General features: G+C 46.9%; 1 protein-coding gene across 6 annotated transcripts in view; it reads left to right on the top strand.

The window, feature by feature from the left end:
• The window catches only part of NLRC5 (NLR family CARD domain containing 5), a 77,865-nt gene that overhangs the window by 15,299 nt on the left and 46,434 nt on the right, over positions 1-16,132 (top strand). For all 6 annotated transcript variants that reach the window (XR_013347593.1, XR_013347594.1, XM_077830708.1 and 3 more), the window contains exons 7-12: positions 4,308-4,391; positions 4,485-4,568; positions 7,085-7,174; positions 8,577-8,627; positions 10,495-10,563; positions 14,624-14,707. Coding sequence is in view for 4 of the 6 variants with exons in the window: in XM_077830708.1 (XP_077686834.1) it covers positions 4,308-4,391; positions 4,485-4,568; positions 7,085-7,174; positions 8,577-8,627; positions 10,495-10,563; positions 14,624-14,707 (462 nt within the window). In the remaining 2 variants the exon portion in view is untranslated. The remainder of the gene's footprint in view (positions 1-4,307; positions 4,392-4,484; positions 4,569-7,084; positions 7,175-8,576; positions 8,628-10,494; positions 10,564-14,623; positions 14,708-16,132) is intronic.

Below are 16,132 nucleotides of genomic sequence, written 5' to 3'. Positions count from 1 at the left end.
TCTCATGTAACAGGGCGGGACTCACCACTATGGTGCCTCCTGCTGGTTGTTCTGGGAATTAGCTCTGTCTTTTTGCAGGGCACCTTCCTCTGGTGGTGTCTCGCCACTGTGACTTCTGCTCCAGACCCTCAGCACCCCAAGGACTGTGGCGTCCTCTTCAGGACATAGGCCTCCGGCCAAGCCCCATTCTATTCTCTTTTCCTTCCTGGGGGGCAGCAGTCCTCTGTCCAGCCACTCACCTCTGTGGCCGACTGCAGCCCAAGCTTCTAGCCACTTGCCCCAGTGGCAAACTGCAGCCCTTCACTGGCCACTTCCCTCAGTGGCAAGTGGGGGCGAGGAAGACCTGGACCCACCCCCTACTCCAGGTCCCAACCCAGGGACCCCCTAGGCAACAGCCACACATTGCGTCTCCTTCAACCGCTGCCATCCCTTTCTGTGGGCCACTTCCCCTAGCCCTAGCCCCTTCTCTGCCCCTCTATCAGGGCTTCAGTCTTCCAGCCAGTCAGGCTGGAGCTCCCTGTCCAGCATTGCTCTGTCCAGGGTGCTGGTAGTTTCCTCAGCCTTTCAGGAACCCAGTCCTCTCTTCCTGGGCTCCCAAGAGGGAACTGCCCCACTACCCTTCAGCTCTCCTTATATATGGGCCTGCTCTGCCCTGGTTGGCTGCTCATTGCAGCCCCTCTCTGGTTGGTTGTCTGCTGCACAGCCTCCCCAAGACTGTTTTTAACCCTTTCTCCACCATTGTGGGGCAGACGCCCCATCACATCTCCCAAAGAAAGTCTCTGTGTTACTTATCACTAGGTCTTTGCTCAGAAAACAGCTTTCAGCTCAGTAATTGTGCACAGCAGGACTTGACATGCAAGCACAGATTGAGTAAAGGATAGATACAGCTATAGTCTTTTCCCAGTGTGCTAACAGGCAACCTGAACTGCTGGAAAATAGAAAGAGACGTTAAAGTGGTCTGTCTGAGATAGGTCTTTGGTATCACCAGGAGGACTCCAAGATTGCTGGCCCAGGAACTGTCTTCTCTCTTCCAGGTGTCTTCAGCTTTTGAGAAATGATGTGCTGAAGGACACCAGTCGTTTTATCCTATTTCTCCTGGCTGGTCCAACTTGGTTCCTCTTTTTGGAGGTTCTGGCATGTTGACTTCTTCTGAAGATTCAAAATATCCAACCAAAAGGAGAGTCATCCTCTCTTACCATCCCATCAGGGAACAAGGCATCAGCTTTTGAGTTCTTGCAACTGAGACTGGGATTTTCCTGTAATACATCTTGTCACACCAGCTAGTGTAAGACACGTTAGGCCATAACTATTGGTACACCCATCTTGGAAGACACCTTGAACACTGGCTGGCCTGCTCTGTCAGCAGCTTATCTCCACAAGACCCTTTCTGTGGACCCCTTTATGGTGCGTCCGTTGGCCAATTGTGCAATCAATGCTTGTTTAATTTGCAGTTTCTCCATCAACATCAAGCTAGCTGCTGAAATGTCCAGTTTAAAGTTCATATAATTTATATAAAGTCTCTTTGTAATCTTTGGTGCTCTTTAAACATGTCTTAACAGTCCATTATACAATGCAAAGTCCCTTCAAGAACTGTTGTTCTCCAGAAGGCCGGAACAGCTGTATAAATATTCCATGCCTCTTCTCCTTGTTTTAACAACCACAGTAGGACCTTGGTATGCATGACTGAGCTGAACAGTTGTGATTATTCCACTCTGTGGCCAAGTGTCCTTATACACACACTGTGTGGTTTCAGTGCCTCTTCAGCACTAACTTGATAGCATAAGCATGCTTAATTGCAAACATTAGCCTTACTCCTTCACTTGATCACATAAAGTAAAAGAAATCAGTGTGAATGCAACCTCTTTCTTTCCTGACAGGATTGCACAACGGGCAAACCCGGGCACTAAAGTTTACAATAAGTAATACAGTTGACTTCCCTTTTACACATTTTAATTATTCCATCAAGTTCCCCATTTTTTACGACTGGGCTCTCAGCAACATCTCCAGCAGCTTCTTCCGCAGTCACTTTCTTCAGGAATCCTTCTAGTAACTCTGTCATTCTTTCCCTTACCTCCCTGAGCTGAGGTCTGGGTTACCATCTGAATCAGAGGGGAGAAACTACATGCTAGGCAGATTTTATTTCAAGTTTATTTAGACTTAATAAAGTAGAACCCCAGCAAGGGAATTTGGTTTTTACCTTTTGAACTGTGTGAAGTTCTTGAGGGGCCCTGTGAGAAGGGAAACTGAGGCAAGGCGCTGCAGAGCCATGCTTTGCCTGCAAGGAGTGCTACATTTGCATTCTGGTAGCACCTGGATCAGGGCTCCATTGTGCTAGGCACTGTACAAACACAGAACAAAGAGCTAGCCCTTGCCCCAAAGAGTGTACGTGAGACGACGAGGGCCTGGACGAGAGTTTTAGCTGAGTGGATGGAGAGGAAGGATGGGATCTTAGAGATGTCATGCAGGAAGAAGTGGTGAGATTTAGGCTATGTCTGCACTACCGCTTATGTCACCACAACTTACGTTGCTCAGGGGTGTGACTATTCCACCCCCCCCCAAGCGACTTAAGTCACGCTGGCATAAGCGTAGTGTGCATAGTGTTGGCGGGAGAACTTCTCCCACCAATGTAGCTTCTGCTGCTCGCGGGGCTGGTTTTTCTAACTCGATGGAGCTTTCTCTCATCGGCACAGAGCGTCTTCACCACACGCGCTGCAGCGGTGCAGGGGAACCAGCATCGGCGGTGCATGACTCCTCCATGTGGGGAGGCTGTGAGCCCCCGGACGGTGGCCCCGCCCTGAGGCCCGCCCTTGCTCGGCCTCCTCCCCTGGAAGCTCCGCCCAGGCTCCGTCCCCGGCCCTGCGAGGCCCCCCCCCAGCCATTTGTGCCTCTTCGCCCCATCCGCGAGGACCCCCTGCCTGCCGCTTGTGCTGCTTTGCTGCCTCCCTCAGGCCCCCACAACCCACCTGCCGGTCAGCCAGCTGAGCCAGCTGGCCGGCCACTCACCCGCCCGTCTGCCCGTCGGCCAGCCAGCTGCTCGCACATGCCTCTTCACCTCCACCCATGCGGGCGGAGTGGGGACAGGACGAGGCAGGGCCTGGAAGAAAGAGGACGAGCGGGACCAGGGCCTCGGGGCAGAGCGCGGGTGGGGCCACAGCCAGGGCGCCCACCCTTTCGGCGGCAGCATGCGCCGAAGGTGGCAGGCAGGCTGATTGGGGCAACTTAGCCTCCCCTGGCCTCTTATACCCGCCGCCTGTGTGTACCCGAGCGCTGTAAGTGTAGACAGGCCCTTCGAGATGGCTGGGCCTGAAGGCCGAGGGAGAGGGCCAAGTAGAAGACCCCATGCGTGCGTTACAGGGAAGGCTGCGATTCTCTCACAGATTCCGTGGCTTCCGCAGCGGCTGGTGTGGCTGACTGTGCAGGCACCCCATGGCCAGCCGCACCGGCTGCTGTTGGCGCAATCCGGGGCCAGCTGCTCGGCCGGTCCCTAGGGCCAGCCACACTGGCCATTCCTCGGGAGGCCCCGGGCAGCTGGCTCTGGGGATTGCGTGAGTGTTCAAGCAGCGGTCCTGGGGCGCCCTGGGGACCGCCCAAGCAACAGCGGTCCCGAGGTGGCCGGAGCAGCATCCCCAGAGGTGCCTGGAAGCTGTCTGGAGAGTGATTCCCCAGGGAACAGCAGCCGGGGGCAGTCAACCCTCAGCACTGAAGGCGGGCCACCCGGAGCAGCAGCTCCCCAGAAATAGAGATTTAATCAGGGGTATTTTTGGCAAAAGTCATGGATAGGTCACGGGCCATGAATCTTTATTTATTGCCAGTGACCTGTCCATGACTTTTACCAAAAATACCTGTGACTAAATCTTAGCCTGAGTTATGGGGCTGAGTGACGCTGAGGGTGCTGTCCATGGTGCTGGAGAAAGAAGGGAGTGGACAGGGTTTAGGGTGGGAAAGATGAAGAGCTCCATTTTGGCTCTGTGGAGCTTTTGTTTGGAAGCAGTTTGGGATGTATTTTCCTCTCTACTTCCTGCGGCTTTCCCCTGCATGCTAAGAGCCTGAAAAGCAGGGAAATTGAATGTCAGGGACTCAAATTCCTGCAAGCTGCGATGGATGCGCAGCAAAGTGATGGTGCTGGAGTTGTCCCCAGGGGCATAACTTCCATTGCCTGAGAGCAGAATCAGGCCACACGCCCCTGCATCTTCCTCCTGGTCACCTGTTGGACGTGGAACCCAGGGACATCCCAGACACTGTTTCTGCCACGAGTCCGGCGGATTTGTATTGATCCGACATTTTCGATCTACTTTGTGTTTTTTCAGGTTAACTGGTGGTAGTATGACTGCCCTGGGGCTAACTGGCCTGGCACAAGTCTTTCCAAACTGCCTTCAGCTGGAAGAAATAGAGTAAGTGACCCGCGTTATCGGGGGCGAGCGATGCTTTTAAAATCAGCTGAGAATTATTTGTGGGGGATATTAACCAGGCAAACTGATTTGCAGCTTGCAAGACAATCGACTGAGGGACCAAGACATGGGGAAGATGATTGAAATGCTTTCCAGAGTGGAAAAGTTAAAGATGATTGAGTAAGTAAGAGATTTAATGACTTAAGCCCATTGCAAATATCATCTCTGAAGAAGCAAATCATCCCGTCAAAGGGTCAAGTAGTTTAGGGTCAACATGAGGTCAGGAAGTAATGCCGGCAGTCCCTGGGGTCAGTCAGGGGCACAAATTTTTCACAGGGAGGTGGGCAGTCCAACTTGCAGCCCTTGGGATGATTTTGTCCAGCCCCCAACTGTGTCTGCCCTCACTTGTAGCAGACCTGCTCTGCAAAATGGTGTTCTCTGCACAGTGGGACTTTACCATTACAATACGTGTGAGGTCACGCCGCATGGAGCATGCCATTTTGTAGAGCACATATTCCTGGGTGTGGCCTGCGGAAGTGCCCCAAACCAGCCTCTGGCCCACAGCACTGAAAAGATTGGACCACAGATCTTCAAATTCCACCCAAATACCCCTACATCATGGAGCCCAATGACTTCAATTAAAGCAAAGCATTTTAGTTCTCAGGAGACTAAACTGTTGTGTGCCACTGGGGAACAGGAAAGGCCGAGACACAGTCAATGCCTGAGGCCCCTTCCATTAACCATTAGAACAAGCTACCAAAGGAAACAGTGAATTCAAGAGGAGTTTTGAAGTCTCTAGATCAAAACTGGTTGCCTTCCAAGAAGATCTGCTTTAGTCAAACACAAGCTACTGGGTTCAGAATGGGAGTAACAGGATGAAATTTGATGGGAATAATCTGATAGTCCCTCCTGGTTTTAATATCTAGGAAGCTATGTACAATTAGATTTCATTAAAAAAGAAAATAATCCCCAGCCTCAAGATTTTCCTAAACCTAATATGAATAAAAATGTTTTCTTGGGATGTACTTGTGTATGCAAACATGGTGAGGGGGAAGAAGGATCGGAGTCAAACATGCCTCTGCCAGTCTGGAAAGTGGAAACCCTGATACAACAGCATTGGCCTCATAATGCACAAGAGCCTTCAGTGAAACAAGTTTTTAACTGAAAAAAGAAGAGAGTGAAAATTACCAAATAGACCAAGCTAATTTTAGGGCCTGTTCCTTCAAACTCTTACACATGTGCATAACTTTACTCATGAGCAATTCCACTGATGTCAGTTGGAGTCATTTTATGCCCATGCAAAAGTGTTTGCAAGATCAGGGTCTTATGTTCTAAGCTGAGTGAAGTCCAAAACTTAAATAAGCAGCATAAATAAAGTAAATGATATTTTTAAAAAATCCTTTGAGTTTTACTAGTTAGGTTTACTAGTTACAGGTTAGATTTTTTTAAGCATAAGATTTTTATCTTGACTGTATTACTTTAAAGTGCTGTACTTACATCTGTTATTTTGCTGCAGCAGACTATGAAAAATGTACTGTATGTATTAAATATTTTATCATAAATTCCTATGATATTGCAGCTGTATCACCTACATTATTAATAAGTGTTTTGTTTAGCAGAAAATGGTGCATAACTATTTTACTATCCTATAGATCTATCAAGTGTCCCTGATTCTGAACTAAGGGGCAGCAGTTGCATTTGAAAGAGTCCATAAAATAGAATTTAATTGCTGTCACGGTGCCTTCCCCATTCTGAACTCTAGGGTACAGATGTGGGGACCTGCATGAAAAACCCCCTAAGCTTATTTTTACCAGTTTAGGTTAAAACTTCCCCAAGGTACAAACTATTTTACCTTTTTCCGTTGGACTTTATTGCTGCCACCACCAAGCGTCTAACAAATATATAACAGGGAAAGAGCCCGCTTGGAAACGTCTTTCCCCCAAAAAATCCTCTCAAACCCTAAACCCCCTTTCCTGGGGAAGGCTTGATAAAAATCCTCACCAATTTGCATAGGTGAACACAGACCCAAACGCTTGGATCTTAAGAACAATGAAAAAGCAATCAGGTTCTTAAAAGAATTTTAATTGAAGAAAAAGTAAAAGAATCACCTCTGTAAAATCAGGAGGGTAAATACCTTAAAGGGTAATCAGATTCAAAACATAGAGAATCCCTCTAGGCAAAACCTTAAGTTACAAAAAGACACAAAAACAGGAATATACATTCCATTCAGCACAGCTTATCTAACGAGATTGCTTATTAACCCTTTACAGGAGTTCTGACCTGCATTCCTGCTCTGGTCCTGGCAAAGGCAACACACAGACAGAGAGAGCCTTTGTTTCTCTCCTCCCCTCCAGCTTTGAAAGTCTCTTGTCTCCTCATTGGTCATTTCGGTCAGGTGCCAGCGAGGTTATCCTAGGTTCTTAACCCTTTACAGGTGAAAGGGGTTTTCCTCTGGCCAGGAGGGATTTAAAGGTGTTTACCCTTCCCTTTGTATTTATGACAATTGCAAATAGACAGAAATGTCTGTTGGCTGAAAACAAACAGTATAGTTTAAATGGTCAACAAATCCATTAGATGTGCGTGTGTGCATGTGTGTGTGTGTTTGTGTTGAGAAGCTGTGATTGTGTATTAAATAAAAGAGACTTACTATCAAATACAAGCAGCTGATATTGTGATGCTCTGACTATTATCCACAGTTTAAGCCATAATGATATTTCGGTGAAGTCTGTTCTTACTTTGGCGAAGGGAGCCACTACTTGTCCAAATGTTACTGAACTACATATAAGGTACTGCTAATATATGCTATGGAAATATACACTTTATTTCTCTAACTGTTGACTTTAAAAATTGACTTCTCTTTTCAGTAGAATTGCTCCTTAATAAAGATTGGTGCAAATTAAGTTCCAGTCTCTCCTCTTATTGACAAGTTGAAACATGGAGTTTGATTCAGTTACATTATACAATATGGAATTATTAAGGCATTGATTTTCACATGTTCATTTCACACATTGACTATTCAATGTAAAATGTATATGTAACTGTTGCAGTTTAAATACAAGACAGGACAAGCTTTAAGCAAGCAAGCAGGCTGGTCTGCCGACGGGCTGGTCCGCCTGTCAGCTTTTACACCCCCTCCTTTATTTCTCTCTCTCCCTCCGCGCATTACATATTTTAATAGATAAAAGGAATATATTGGCTTTGTAAAATATTTTTATTTACTAATTTTTATTTATTGTATTTTCTGTTTTTGGGCCTTGAGCCCAGTTTTGGGAGGCTTTTTATGGTTTATGTTATTTGGGCGAGATTTTAAGGTTCATGCCCTTGAGAGGAGCCGTGTGTGCACTGCTCCTACACAACACTCCGGGTGTGCCCTGAATGTTGCCAAGTGCATGAACCTTGCATGAATGCTACATGTAACATAATTTAAACTCTGTTTTTAAAACATGCAATATCTACACGGTGAGATGCCTTGTCTGTGCAAATGAGTTATAAACCAGCGAAAAGCAACTGGAAAAGCAACACTTTGCATTGCTGTGCACTTGATATGTTTTTGAACAATGGTTTTGATATTATCACATGTCCAAGATATTGGGTAAAGTGGAGACTTAAATTACAGATCTTACAACTAGTTCACATCCACGTGTAAACTCCAGGAGCCAGATTAATCCCTAGTATAGCTCTAATGAAGTCATGTTGGACACAGTTTGCTTTTTTCCAAGTTTCTCCACGCAATACACGTAAGACTGAATCACTGCTGACCCTTCTTATAACTTGTCTTGCAGAAAACATTTGTGTTATTTTGCTCCATGCCACAGCTGGACAAAGGGCCAAATTGCTGCCGTAAATTGTGGCATTTTGGATCAATCAGTGGAATGATCTCCTATTTTCATGAGAGATGTATCTAGAGAAGGGGAACCCCAAGAAGCAGTGTGCCTAAGCTTCCGGCCAGCCTTGCTGAGACCAGTGATTCTTTTGATTAACATCCACTGCAATATTCCCTTTTGCTTCATAAGCTTAAGAGCTCTGAGAGCAGCACGTTTCTAAGGCTTGATTCAGCCCCACTGAATTGAATGGGAGCTTTGCCGTCCATTTCAAGGAGAGCAGACCCAGGCCCCTATTGAGCATTGCTGCATAAGAAGTTTAATCCTTTAGCATTTAACCTAATAGTGTGTTGTATTTTGCTTGCAGGAAGGACACCATCATGATATATTTTTCTGGCCAGTCCAGAAAAGTCCCAAGGTGAGAAATTGATCTTGGATTTGTGAGTATTTAAGGGAATTCTTATTCAAATAATAGTCATTTCTACCATGGACACTGGTGTCTGCTGGCTCCAGAAATGGCAGGAGCGGATTTACCATTAAACAAACCGTGCGGTGGCACGGGGCCCCCAGTGACAGGGGGGCCCCAAAATGCAGAACAAATATCATAGAATCATAGAATATCAGGGTTGGAAGGGACCTCAGGAGGTCATCTAGTCCAATCCCCTGCTCAAAGCAGGACCAATCCCCAACTAATATCTGACAACCTGCCCCCGAGTCCCGGCCAGCAGTGCAGCAGGGCTCAGGCAGGCAGGCTGCCTGCATGCCGTGGCCGGTGGCCCCACACCGCTCCCAGAAGTGGCTGGCTGCTGGCACGTCTCTGCACGCCCCTGGTGGGGGAGACCCGCTGTTCCCTTCCCCTCAAGGGGCATGCAGAGACATGCCAGCAGCAGGGCTAAGGCAGCTCCCTGCCCTCTCTGCCTCCCTCCCTCCCTCTGCACCGCTTCGCTCCCAGAAGTGGCCAGCATGTTCCTGTGGCCCCTGGGGGGAGTGTCTCCGCACGCTGCCCCCACCCCGAGCACCGACTCTACAGCTCTCATTGGCCGGAAACTGTGCTTTGGGAGCTGTCCCGCCCAAGGTAAGCGCCACCCCCCTTACCCCTCTCCCGCATCCCAACCCCCTGCCCCAGCCCAGAGCCTGCACCCCACACCCAAACTTCCTCCCAGAGCCCACCCCCGTACCCCTCCTGCACCCCAACCATCTGCCCCAATCAGGGTGCCTCACTTTATTTTCATTTTCTTCCCATTACTTATAATGTAGGAGGAGGATGAAGAAAAAAAGAATGAAAAATGGGGGAGAGATCAGAGAGAATGTTCTTTTTCTTGGCTGGGTCCCGAGGGGGGGGACTGAAAATGAAGTTGTGCACAGGGCCACACTACCTCTAAATCCACCACTGAGAAATGGGACATAATTCCCCTGCACCCCGTGCAGTCATTTACACCTGTGAAAAGGGAATGTAAAACTGTTAATCCAGAATGGTAGCATTTTGCATGGGAGTAAATGACAGTAGAGGTTGCAAGGCAATTCTGAATCCCGGCCATGTTGATTTTTTCTTTAGGGGGTGGGGGCATAAATAGGGTGCAACACGTCTTGCACCTTGCTTGGTTGCCTCTTTTCATGCCTCTGCGTATGCGTGGGGACAGCATGGGTTTAGCCCTAGGTCAGTAAATACCAAGCGAAATATGAGTCCTTGTTTTTCTCTTAGAGATCAGTCTGAAAATGCCCCAGCTGGAAAGCAACCTTTCATCACATGCTGTGCTCTGTAGTTGAACGTTTTCATTTGCAACGAGCAATCCTTAGCCTCCTAACTCCCATGCAGCCGCACTGCGGCAACGCTGGGCCAGAGAACTGAATCCTGGAAAGAGACTCAAGCTACATCTACGCTGCAGCTGGGGTAGACATACGTGCATTAGCTTTGATCGCGCTAGCATCCTAAAAATAGCAGTGTAGCCACGATGGTGTGGGTGGTGGGAGGCATGGGCTAAGTATAAGCCTATCTGAGACTCCAGGTATGCACTCAGAACGGCTAACCCGTCCTGCTGCCCATGCCACTGCAGCCATGCTGTTAACACGCTAACTCGATCAACGCTAGCACAAGTTCGCCTACCCAAGCTGGGAATTACACCCCCCGCTGCAGTGTAAATGTGCCCTCAGTGACTTCTTCCAACAAAGCTTTATTCCTTCCCTGTGCATACTGTATCCCACAGTGCAGCTGGAAAATATTCTCAACAGCGCAAATGTCTCATGATGGAGTTTCAAAGGCCAGTAAATATTTTGTTTCTTTGCAGATCACCAAATCTGAGGAGAAGGGAACATAAAAAGGAAAATGCTACTCAAATAAGAACTATGAAGTTACGGTAAAAGAAATATACTTAAAAAGTCTATGGGTGAATAGAGATCTTCCTGTGAGAGGTTGCACAGATGGGCAAAGTAACAGCCACCTTAGTCCTTAAAGGCAGAGGATATTACTATTGAAAAATGGTTTGAAATAGGGCTGGATAAATGGTTAGGAATTAAAAGTATCCCAGCCTGTCCAAATGAGGGCCCCAGCAGACATGGTTTGACAATGTTCCATTGTGACATCACATGTTGTCGTGGGAAAGTTTGCATCACAATGTCACCGTGCTGTGACACCAGCCCAGCAGAGCCTGCACTTGTGGCAGGAAAGGGCTGTGCGCACTGAGAAGCCACCGACTTTCTTCCCCTCGCCTCCACGTGATGATGGGAGATGGACTCTCAGAGCACTGTGGTCATCATGGCTGGCATAAAAAGATAAAGAGGAGAATGGATGGCATGTGTAAAGAAGGTAGCCTGGGGATTATATCTGCCCTTTCTCACAATACAAGAACAAGGGGACGTTCCATGAAATTGAATGGCAGCAAATTTTAACCTGATGAAAAGAAAGACTCTTTAACACAGCATACAATTAGCCTGTGGAATTCCCTGCCACTATCTATAACTGAGGGGACAAGAGCTTAGTAGGAGTAAAAATGGATTGGATAGTTATAAGGATAATGAGAGCATCCAGATTTACAACAGTAAGGATTTTTTTAAACAAGCTTTGCGCAGGGGAGAAAAACCCTCCTGCATCAGAGCAAAAGCCACCTTCTAACTGCAGGGGTTATGAAGAAAATTTCCCTAGGAGTTGGCTATTGCATAAAGACCTATTTCACAGTTTCTTGCTACTTTCTCTGTAGGAGCTGGTGCTGGCCACTATCAGAGACAGGGTACCACATTAGGTGGACCATGGGTCTGACCTGCCATGTTCATTCCTATTAAATCCAGCATGTTTCACCAGCACTAAATTCAGGGGGCAGCAGTGTTACAAAAATGACACTGATTGGCCAGCAGATGGCAAGCTCGACCTGGATCAGGAAGCCAAAACTGGAGTCCATGGCAGTAACAGACAGCACTTTATTCCAAGTGTCTTTGCTGGTTCCCTAGCACAGTTGTGTCACAGCACCACCCTGCTGTAAGTTAGACGGCTGGAAGTGAGTGTATCTGTGAATCTGGACTCCTGGGTTCTATCACCTGCTTGGCAATTAACTTCCTGAGTGACTTTGGCAAAATCATTTACTTCCCTGTGCCTCTTTTTCCCCATTTGTAAACTGGGGATGATAAATCATAGCGGTGGGTGTGAGACAACGATATAATAACATTTTCTCTCCTGTAGCACTTTGCCTTTAAAGATTCCCGAGTACTTTACAGAAGGATTATGACCACTTTATAGGGAGAAAAACAACTGATCTCCTTTCTCCCAGTCCTGTACCCCATCCACTGAGCCCCTCTGCCTGACTACACTATTCCAAATGTGAATTCCCTCTGGGTCGAGAGAGGGCTAATTCCTAGAAGGGCCCATGAAGGGAGTTGAAATCAGTTCCCAGTTCAGTTTGCTATTCTTGTCATTTAATCCAATCTTTCTGTTCTTAGAAATGTATTTAAATGTCCACGGGTTGACTGAGGCCCTCAGCTGAAAGATTGCACACAAGTCATATTAATGATGATGAGTCTGACCTCCTTTGTAAAACACTTTGAGATCTATGGATGAAAAGTGCTTGGTATTCTAATTGTTATTAAACATTAAATGCAGGGGATTTATTGTTTTATTATTCTTTAAGAACAATTGGAGATAGAGCTGGGTAAGTGGTTCAAATACAAAAATCCCAGCCTGCCTAAACCAATGACCCCAAGTCATTGTGAGCGAGCTCAGCAGACATGGGTTTACAGTGTTCTGTTGTGATGTCACGTTGTCGTGGGGAAGTTTGTATCATGATGTCATCATGCCATGACACTAGCTCAGCAGAGCTGCACTTGTGGCAGGAGAGGGCTAGGCGCGCACTGGGAAGCAGCCAGCCTGCTTCCCCTCACCTCCATATGGCGACGTGAGATGGACTTGCAGAGCATTAGGGTCACTGTGGCTGGTGTTGGATGATAAAGGTACACAGAATAATAGACGGCATAGAGAACATAGCTCAGGCACTTATGTTCACCCTCTCGTATTACAAGGACAAGGGGATAGTCAGTGAAGTTGAAAGAGAGAAAATTTAAAACTGATGAAAGGAAGTACTTTTTCTCAAAACTTACACATAGCCTTCTGCTCTGTGCCTCAGTTTCTCCATTTGTAAAATGGGAAGGATAATGATTACCCACATCACAGAGGGAATTGTTTGACTTTATTATATAATAGTAGTTTGAACTCACGTAGCATTTTTCCTATGAGGATCTCAAAGACTTGTACAAAAGTATTCTCATTATGTAGAGGAACTGAGGCACAGAGAGATCAAGTGACTTGCCCATGCTCACATAACTGTCAGAGGCAGAGCTAAGAATAAAACTCAACTCTCCTGACTCACAAGCCGGTAGCCGATCCCTCTGCCTGTTTATATTCATTCAAAAGGGGGAATTCTCGATGGATCTAGAGAGGGATGGATGCTAGAAGTGCCTGTTGACAGTTGATATCAGCTCCTTGTTCTGTCTCTGCTCAGCTCATTTAATCTCATCTTCCTGTTCATAGAAATATGTCTGAGTTTCCATGGGTTAATTGAGATCCTCAGAGAACAGGTTCCACACAAAGGCAAAGCAGCCATCGTATTAATCATTACATTCAGGGGGATTGTTTGTTGTTTTATTATTCTTTAAGACCGATTAGAAATGGAGGTGGGTGACTGATTAAAATATAAAAATCCCAGGCTGTCCAAACCCGTCGCCCCCAGTTACTGTGAGCTGGGCTCACCTGAGGTGGTTTTACAATGGTCCATTGTGCTGTCATGTTGTCACGGGGAAGTTTGTATCACAATGTTGTCGTGCCATGCACTTGCCCAGCAGACCCTTCACTTGTGGCAGGAGAAGGCTGTGAGCACTGGGAAGCAGCCAGCCTGCTTCCCCTCACCTCCATGGGATGGTGGGCGTTGGAATCACAGAATCGGCTGGTATCAGGTGTTAAAGATACACAGGGTAATGAACAGTACAGAGAAGACATATCGGGGCACTTTGTCTATTCAATCCTATCTAGGGTCCTATCACTCATCACCGTAATATCTGAGTGTTGCTATCAGTCACTCTTTCTCATCATCGGTATTATTATAATTAAGTATTTATATTCTGGTAGCCCCCCAAAGCCCCAGTTAGGATCAGGGCCCCATGTGCTGGGCACCATAAACCTCCCTAGAAGAGACTATCCCTGCCAAGAAGGAATCACAGTCTAGAGGCCTAAACTGCTGCTGCGTCTGCTGAAAACAAAGATTATGTTCCAAAAACCATTTTGTTTTGATCAAAGAATCTAATTTGAGTTTTTTTACTGCTCCCTCCCTCTCAACGTGGCTTTTAAAGTAAACAGCTACCTTCTCTTTCCAAGGCCTCCTGCCTAGGATTCAGAAAGAGAAGTCACTTTTCTCCTAATATGGGAACAGAGGCACGGAAAATGAAGTTGAAATGAAGCAAATTTAAATCGCATAAAAGCGAAGGCTTTTTCTCACAACCTACAGTTAGTGTTGCTCTGTGCCTCAGTTTCCCCCACTCGTAAAATGGGAATGATAATGCTTCCCTTCGTTGTAGGGAGGATGGTGAAAATTTGCTATGCAATAAAATTTTGCACTCTCATAGCACTTGTAAACAAAGGCTCTCAGAGCTCCTTACAAAGTCTTATCCTCATTTTACAACTAGAGAAACTGAGGCACAAGAGGAGTGAAGTGGCTTGCTCGAGGTCACCCAGACCCATCACTGGCAGAGCCGGGAACAGAATCCAGATCTGATGACTCCCAGTCTGCTCCCCCATCCACTGGCCCTCTCTGCATTTATCCCAGATGTGAATTCTCCCTAAATCTCGAGAGGGATGCGAGAACTGTCAGCACTCTGATATCAGCCTCCTGCTCTGTCTGTCTCTTCGCCGCTCATTTACTCTAATCTTCCTCTCCGTAGATTACAGAACTGCAGCCTCAATTCACAACATGCAGGGGAGATTGCTGCTCTTCTCAGGGACTGCGCCCACTTCTTGGAAGTGGAGTAAGTACATCAGGAAAAATCCTGTTTCTTTCTAAGGGTCCCTTCTCATGTTGATCTTGCAGCAGGTGGGATGGGAGAGGGAGAAATCATGTCAAATCACCAACCTAGTCTGTGTTCCTCACCCCAGGGGGGGAAGGCTCGCCATGTTGAGCTGAGTTTAGGCATGCTGGGATTTTCGAAGAGATTCGGTGGGAGTTGAGTGCCCAAACCCCAGCTTCTGGCTCTGTGGGAATGTAACCAGAGACACCTATTTTAAAATAGCATTGTTGGCCACGCTCTGCTGGGGAGGCAAATGCGTGTGCCAGGGCCCCCGGGGAACAGCGCTGCTCTGGAGTAGCTCTGGAAGGCATTTATAGAGTCAGAGAAGGATCCATTGTGATGGTCTGCTCTGACCACCTGTATAACATAGGCCATAGGATGTCCCTGCCTTAATTCCTGTTTGAACTAGAGCACGTCTGTTAGATGCTTGAGGAGACGCATGTCCCGGGACTCTTGGGCACAGAGGGCAGATATGCCTGTTGCACTGCCCTTATGCCCCTCCAAGGCCATCTACCTCTGCTATATGGTCTGGACAGGTAGGGCCATGGCCGCACTCTTTGCCCTCCCCCATTGCAGGGACTAGCAGCTACTGCCCCCCTCCCCCCTTTTTTTTGCACAGGCAGGGTCTGGCTGTACAGATTTCATTGTAACCTGCTTGCAATAGGAAATTCAGGGAAATCTAATGTCTCTGGCAAGGTGATTCTCCAGCCCAGCTCAGCATCACAGATTTAGATTCGCCCCCAACCCCAGCTCTCCCATTGACTGGCTGGGATTAGGGTTAGAGGGTCTTTCTTACCCTGTGTTTTCCCCCTCCCATCAGGACTGCAGTCACCCGTTGATGTGGTTCTTCTGTGGCTCGCATTCCCTCCCCAAATGCTTTAATGTAGGATTCTTGTTGGGGCTGGAGCACACACGGAAGCAATGTGAAGCAGAGAGTGGACTCACTGAGGGGAGAGCTTTCCCCGTGAGGTCGCTTCATGTAGGAACTAGAGCAGGGAGAACGTTTTTGTCCGAAACAATTTTTTTTTTGGGGGGGGGGGGGAATGCAGGTTCGGAAACAGTGGGATATTTTGAGAATTCATGTGGTTTTTGCCAAATTGTTTTGGTTAAAAAAACAAACCTACAATTAAAAAAAAATCAAAACATTTTGTTTCAAAGTTTTCAGAACAAAACATTTTGAGTTCTAGGTTTGAAATGACTTGGTGTTTCAAAATGTCCTTTACTTTTATTTAAAAAAAAAAACAATCAAAATGGTTGAAATGAAATGTTTCCTTGAACCCAACCAGAACCGTTTTTTGAACTTTTCAATTTTCTGAAAATTTAAAAAAAAAAAAAAAAAGTTTTGGTTCGACCTGAAACCATTTTGTTTTAGGTTTTTGTTTTCGG

The sequence above is a fragment of the Eretmochelys imbricata genome, chromosome 12 (genome assembly GCF_965152235.1).
Source record: "Eretmochelys imbricata isolate rEreImb1 chromosome 12, rEreImb1.hap1, whole genome shotgun sequence".
Lineage (NCBI taxonomy): Eukaryota > Metazoa > Chordata > Testudines > Cheloniidae > Eretmochelys > Eretmochelys imbricata.
Note: the sequence above shows the minus strand (reverse complement) of the source record. Positions and strands in the feature narration are given on the sequence as shown.